Below are 7,226 nucleotides of genomic sequence, written 5' to 3'. Positions count from 1 at the left end.
ATTGAAATAAGGCCGGATATGACTTATAGCGAATAGCCGGTTAAGATTTTGGCTCGGAAGGTCAAATAATTGAGGAATAAAAGCATAGCATTCGTGAAAGTTTTGTGGCATAGAAATGGAGTCGAGGAAGCCATATGGGAACTCGAGGAGACCAAGAGAGACCAATACCCGAATCTATTCACCGGTAAGATTTTTGGGGACGAAAATCCCTAAGTGGGGAGAATTATAATAGCCTAGTTTTGGGCTTAGTCAAAATAGTGGTTTTGAGACCACAAATCCAAAGTTAGAGAATTTTTTTTATTATTATTTTGATGTTATACATGATTATATTAGCGCATGAAAAATTTGGTGAGGTAATTTTAGCATTTGTGAGCTTTATTTTGAAAAAAAACTAAATCGCATAAGGGGTAAAAGTTCCATTTTACGTGATAGATGTACCACATAGCTAGAGAACCATAATTAGAGGTCTTTAAAGAGCAATTAGACCCTTTAGAGAGGCATGACCAGCCATAGGAGACAAGAGAGGTCAAATTGTTAAATATTAGGTGAGTAGGTAGCTAAATTGATTAAAATTGAAATAAAATAAAGGGAAGATGATATTACCTTCTCATCTTCTTCACGACCACCAAAATTTTCAGCAAAGGGAAGGGTTTTGGAGCTTTAAAATTTCAGCTAGGTTATCCTCTTGCAAGTAAGAGTTTAAGATGCCTAATTTTGATAATTTTTGTACTTTTGGAACCTTTATGCCATGAGCTAGCTAATGGAAGACCATTTTGCAAAATGGTTGATAGTCTAGGGATTTGCCATGAAAGGATTTATGATGTTTGTTGAGTTTTTATGGAAGAAAATGAGTCTTATTTGTGAAATAAACAACTTTTGTGAAAGAACTTCTCATGAAAACCCTAATATGACCATTTTGTAAAGATTGTAAAATAGATAGTAATGTGGTGAAATAATCGAAATTTTGGGTCACTATAAGAGTAAAAAGGGTTTAGCTAGGCTTAAGACTTGAAGAAATTTGATAAAAATCGATTTATGAGCCCAATGGAAAAATTGTAATTTTTGTGAAAGTTTAAGGCCAAAATGGTCAATTTTGCCAAATTATATATTGTCGATGATTTTGTTAATATGGTGATTAAATGAGGGAATTTTTATCTCTTAGACCAAGAAAGACGAAAATCGGACTTGGACCGGGGGAAAGCCAGGAAAATAGAGTAAATCATGTTATCGCTTATATTTTGTAATCCGAGGTAAGTTGTATGTTAATAATGCTACTATATTGCTACGATGTATGAATGAATTGATATTGCATAAGTTGTTTGATCGTGATTATGAGAATGCATGTTAAGAAAATAATGTGTAAAGACTTTTGATTGGACATTTGGAATAGACTTGGATATATTGCATAAGTTGTTTGATCGTGATTATGAGAACGCATGTCAAGAAAATAATGTAGTAAAGACTTCTGATTGAACATTTGGAATAGACTTGGATTTTCGTACCATGACATCGGGTGGTATGTGAGCCAGTATAAGACATGTCTGGGACATGCATCGGCCACATTATGGGAGCCAGTGTAAGACATGTCTGGGAAATGCATCGACATTGAAACGAGAGCTAGTGTAAGACATGTCTGGGACATGCATCGGCCTCGGGATATACAAGCTAGTGTAAGACCTATCTGGGAGATGGCCTAGCTTGTTGTGTGTCTATGTAAGACCTATCTGGGACATGGCTTCGACACCGATTGATGAGTGCCAGTGTAAGACCTATCTGGGACATGGCATCACCTCAATATATAAAAGTCAGTGTAAGACCTGTTTGGGACACGACATTGACTTTAATGTACTAGCCAGTGTAAGACCATGTCTAGGACATAGAGTCGGCATCTTATCCCATGTTTGGGGTTATTGAGTATCCCGTAATATTCCAAATAGTTCAACGGAAGATTCCTCAAATATATCAAAAGGAGAAAAGTTATGACCATGTGGTGAGTGGTACAGGTACCTAGTTGAAATGTATGAGATGTGGACTTAGTACATGCTATATGAATTGTATTGGATGGTGATGAGTAAGTTGTGTTTATGTTTAATTATTGTATTCAAGAACAGGCTATGAAATTGTTATGAGCATATTGTGGTATAATAATTAGTTGATGTTTATTTACATGCAATTTACTAAGCTTTATGCTTACCCCATTTCCTTTCCATTTTCTCATAGTGTCGCCAAAGTAGCTCGTGGATCATCGTCTTACGTCGGAGAAGCTAGTCACACTATCATTTGAAGCCCTTGGTATAGTTGGTTCCTTCATTTTGACTATGGCATGTATAGGATCTTTTAATCTTGTTTTAGTGTCACAATGTTTTGGGGCCAAATGTGTTGGCTTTCTTTAGTATTTGACTCATTCTATATAAGGCCATCAAAATGGCCAATATTGAAAGTTGTTATATGAATATGGTTAAACATGTGAATTTTAGCGTATGGATAGCAAAGTGCATAAATTGTTTGTTCAAGCATATGTGAAATGTGTATAGGCCTTAGTTAAGGTTGTTTGGTTTAGAAACCATGTTACGTAAGACTTTGGTATGATGGAGGGCGTTATATTGTGTTTCAGGGTGGCAAAAAGTCTTGGTAGATAGCCTTTTTTTGTCCACCCGGGTAGACACACGGTCAGTCCTATGGGCGTGTTGTTCAATTGTGTGTCCCCTGCACCTCGAATTTGCAAGTCAGTATGCATGGTAGTAAACACAAGGGAAGAGACACTACTGTGTGTCTTAGCTGGGTGGAGGACACGGACTATGGCCACGGGTGTGTGCCTTGGTCGTGTGCCTCTATTTGGTTGCTGACATCAGAAATAGAATGTCAAGGTTTTTAGACACAGGCCAGACACAGGGGGTGTCATTGCCGTGTGAGGGACAAGGGCAATAGGCACAAGCATGTGTTAGGCCGTGTGAAGACCTCTGTAGGTTCAAATTTGGAATTTAATTCATACGGGCTTGGGACACGGGTGTGTCCCCTTGTGTTTAGGCCGTGTGAACCACATGGGCCTTTGGCATGGCCAGGTCAACAAGGCCACACGGGCGTGTGCCCTATTTCAAGTGACATTTCCCAAAGTTTTTATAAGCTATCAAATTAATCCCAGGCCATTTCCAAAGTATGATTTGGGCCTCGTACGCCCATATTAGGAATCAACAGTCTATGAAAGGAAAGTTTTAATTTGCCTAGTTTTTACATTTTAGAAAAGATTGAATGCATGTGTTTAAGTCAGGTAACGCCTTGTGCCCAACTCTGGTCTCGGACTTGGGTAAGGAGTGTTACAAAGTACTCCTCCCAACTACCCCTGGAGTCTATCACACAACTTAGAAGCATATCTTCTAGGATCTGAATAACTTATTCAGATTGTCCATCGATTTGTGGGTGATATGCAGTGCTGAAATTAAGTTAGGTGCCTAAGGCCTCATGGAGTTTCTTTCAGAACCGAGATGTCAATTGCAGATCTCTATCAGAGATGATTGAAACTGGGATTCCGTGTAATCTCACAATTTCAGCGATGTATAATTTAGCTAGCTTCTGTAGGTAGTAATATGTACGTATGGGTATGAAGTGGGCAGATTTGGTCAATCGATCAACAATGAACCAAATCGATCTTTCTAGGTGAGGGTTAAAGGCAACCCGTTAACAAAATCCATTGTTACCCATTCCCACTGAGGAATTTTAACTGGTTGAAGCGGGCCAGAAGGTAATTAGTGTTCGGCCGTAACCTTTTGGTACGTTAGACAATGGGACACAAACACGTTCTAGGAGGTCCCGATACATTTTGTTCCTACTAGGATGCATAGCATAAGGACTACTATGTGCTTCCTGTAAAATCAACTGTCTCAACTCTTTATCAGTAGCTACGCAAATCCGACCTTTAAAACATAACACATCATCATTATTCAAGCTAAAATCAGAAATCTCGTTTGAACTAACATGTTACAATCACTGAAATAAGGATTTATCATTACTCAATCCAAGTCAGTTTAATCCGTACTTCCGCTAATAGCCCATATCCTCAACTAAACTCAGACGAACTAACGTTGCTCTTAGATTGGTCACCACTCTACTGCTAAGGGCATCAGCTACCACATTAGCCTTACGCGGATGGTACTTTATCGCGCAATCATAATCTTTAAGTAATTCAACTCACCTGCATTGCCGAAGATTTAACTCTTTTTGAGTTAATAGATATTTGAGACTCTAGTAATCAGTGTAAATAATACACCGTTCACCATGCAGGTAATGTCTACTGATCTTCAGAGCAAACACTACCGCAAGCAGCTCAAGATCATGAGTAGGGTAGTTACCCTCGTGTGTCTTAAGCTGTGCCGGTGTATAAGCAACCACTTTACCGTCTTGCATCAGAACACATCCTAACCCAACATGTGATGCATCACCGTATACCACAAACTCCCAATCTGATTCTGGTTGAACTAAGACAGGAGCTTGTGTTAGAATGAAATTGAGCTTATCGAAACAAGACTGTTGTGCCTCAGACTACACGAACGGAGCATCCTTACATAGCATGTTCGTCAGAGGTGGCACAATTAGAAAAAAATCCTTTCAATAAACCTTTGGTAGTAACCGGCTAAACCCAAGAAGCTACGAAGGTCATAAATTTTTCAGTTGTTTCCACTCAACAATATCGTTTATTTTCTTAGGATCGACTCGGATCCCTTCCACGATTACCACAACACCTAGAAAAGCGACTTCCTGTAACCAAAACTCGCACTTACTGAACTTACCATACAACTATTTTTCTCAGAGTATCTGGAGCACACTGCAAAGATGATTATCATGCTCAATTTCAGTTTTAGAGTAGATAAGGATATCATCGATAAAAACCACTACAAATTGGCCCAAGTACAATTGAAACACTCGATTCATTAAATCCATAAATGCCGCCAGGGCATTTATCAAATTGAAAGGCATCACTAGGAACTCGTAACGTTCGTAACAAGTCCTGAAGGTAGTTTTGTACACATCAGTCTCTTTGACTTTGAGTTGATGGTAACCAATGTGTAGATCGATTTTGTAGAAGACGGATGCTCCTCGAAACTGGTCGAACACGTTGTCAATCATCGATAATGGGTACTTATTCTTAATTATCAACAAGTTGTTAAGAAGTTCTTAAAGCTACGCTTTTAGATCAGTCAGCTCCTTCAGTGCCATGCGACAGGGTGCAATGGACATCAGAGTTGTACCTGGTAACAGATTAGTACCGAATTCCAACTCGGTACCCTAGGCAATTCCTCAGGAAAAGCATCCAAAAATTCCCTCACAGTGTGGATATCTCCCACAAAAAAATTTGCAGGAACATAATTGAATACTTATGAAAGGTATGCCTCACACCCCTTTCAGGTTAACTTATCTACTACAAAAGAGGAGATTACATTGGAGATGTAATCTCGATGCTCACCAACCATGACCACCTCGTCATTCTCATTTGTTCTTAGAGTAACTCTCTTAGTTGTACAATCTAGACTGACCTAATACTCTATGAGCCAATCCTAATGGACACGTATAAAATATGAATTTATATTTAATATATTGAGAGTGTATATATAATTGTATACTACACAGCTAATTTTAAAGATATCTTGATCTAATACAGTAAAACATTGATACATATATATTTGAATTCAAAATTTATCAAATATAAGTTTATATACTCGATCAAAATTAAAGCCAAAATATAATTGATTACTTCTTCTTTATTACTTTTTAAACAAGAAAGAAATTAATAAGAAATCGAAGGAGATATAGGTAAGAACTATTGGATGCTTTACAACTCCATATCCTTATATATATATAATATGTTTACAAATTTGATTATCAGTGATAGGATATATTTTTAATTAAGCAGTGTACCTTCTGCAACGTGTTGCGTAAGTGCAACCACGAGTGTAAGGGTTGACCGGTTTCCCAGTGGAACATTCGTAGTAAGATCGTCCTTGTTGGAGGCACGGGACATTGTTTTTCTTAAGTGCTTCATATGAAATGTATTTTCTTGCAGCAAGTAGTCGAATATTTGTCTCAGAATCCATGAATATATCATCTTCAATGTTACAGTGCTCGCCAATGCACGAATCTCGACTGTTGTTGTCCCGATGGTGAATACCCGAGTTGACCTCGTCAAATTTGGTGCATTCAGCCACCATTGCCAAGGCCAAGAGAAGGAACATATGCCAGACCTTGGAACCCATTTCGAAAACCAGAGAAAAGACAAAAATGAAAATAAATGTATGAGAATCGTTTAAACTTGTCCAGTAGAAGGAAAGGGACCAAGATGGGTTTCGGATTAAATTTTTTTTACTATTTAAAGCTAATTTTATTTACTATTTTGAGGGTGCAATTCTTTTTCTTTTAGGGTATTTGTTATTATTAGATAAAACTTAGTTAGTTTCTCAACCGACCGATGCTTGTTATAGATATGTTAAAGAAACGTGTTAATTATTCAACACTCTTTAATTGCTAAATATAATGGATGGCTGGCAAGAAATGAAAAACTCAAACAAGGATTTTTTTATTTTGGAAGCGTTCTAGAAATGAATAATATTTGGTGCATTGTTAGTAGTTAAATTTTAATCATCACCACTGAATGATGATGTAACACCCTAAACTCACTAAGGACACCACATTTATAATGCGGTCAAAATGAACCATTCATCACATAATATCCACACAACAATTAACTAAGTATAAAGTCTTTCCAAACATCACAATACCACAGCGAATTTCCTACTAGTAGTAATTCAAAGAAGGATAAAAGCTTGACCGAGCTCCTGCAGCGCTGTCCCATTCAAGTTTGAGTACCACCTAAAATCCAATCAAAAACAAAATGAGTTGTGAACTCAGTGCGTAAAAGAAGTTTGTTCAACTAGAGCTCATTTATAAAACAGTTCTAAATTCAAAGATTCGTTATAGAAGTAATTTCAATTCAGATTCAGAATAGATTAGTTATATATATAACCAATTTTCAGTTTCATATATGATACAAACCATATTTAGATGCAATATTTCTGCCCCCATCCATTACGCACCATCTTCGGCCATCCCAATACACTGTTAAGGACATTCAATGCCCAATCAACCCTACACACCTTAGAGTGTCCGTTTGACACTTTTACAAAGATGCAGCTTAGCTGCTAGATCGAAATGCGACAAAACGCCAGAATTAGATTTAT

The 7,226-nt window shown here is 37.5% G+C and overlaps 1 protein-coding gene across 1 annotated transcript; it reads right to left on the bottom strand.

Annotated features, from left to right (window-relative positions):
• Positions 1-5,897: 5,897 nt before the first annotated feature.
• LOC107917510 (protein RALF-like 19) lies at positions 5,898-6,245 on the bottom strand. Its single transcript, XM_016846852.1, has one exon. It carries the CDS (start codon positions 6,243-6,245, stop codon positions 5,898-5,900), a length of 348 nt encoding a protein of 115 aa, XP_016702341.1.
• Between the last annotated feature and the right edge of the window lie 981 nt (positions 6,246-7,226).

The sequence above is a fragment of the Gossypium hirsutum genome, chromosome A06, assembly GCF_007990345.1.
Source record: "Gossypium hirsutum isolate 1008001.06 chromosome A06, Gossypium_hirsutum_v2.1, whole genome shotgun sequence".
Taxonomy (NCBI): domain Eukaryota; kingdom Viridiplantae; phylum Streptophyta; class Magnoliopsida; order Malvales; family Malvaceae; genus Gossypium; species Gossypium hirsutum.
This window is presented reverse-complemented; position numbering and strand designations above follow the sequence as displayed.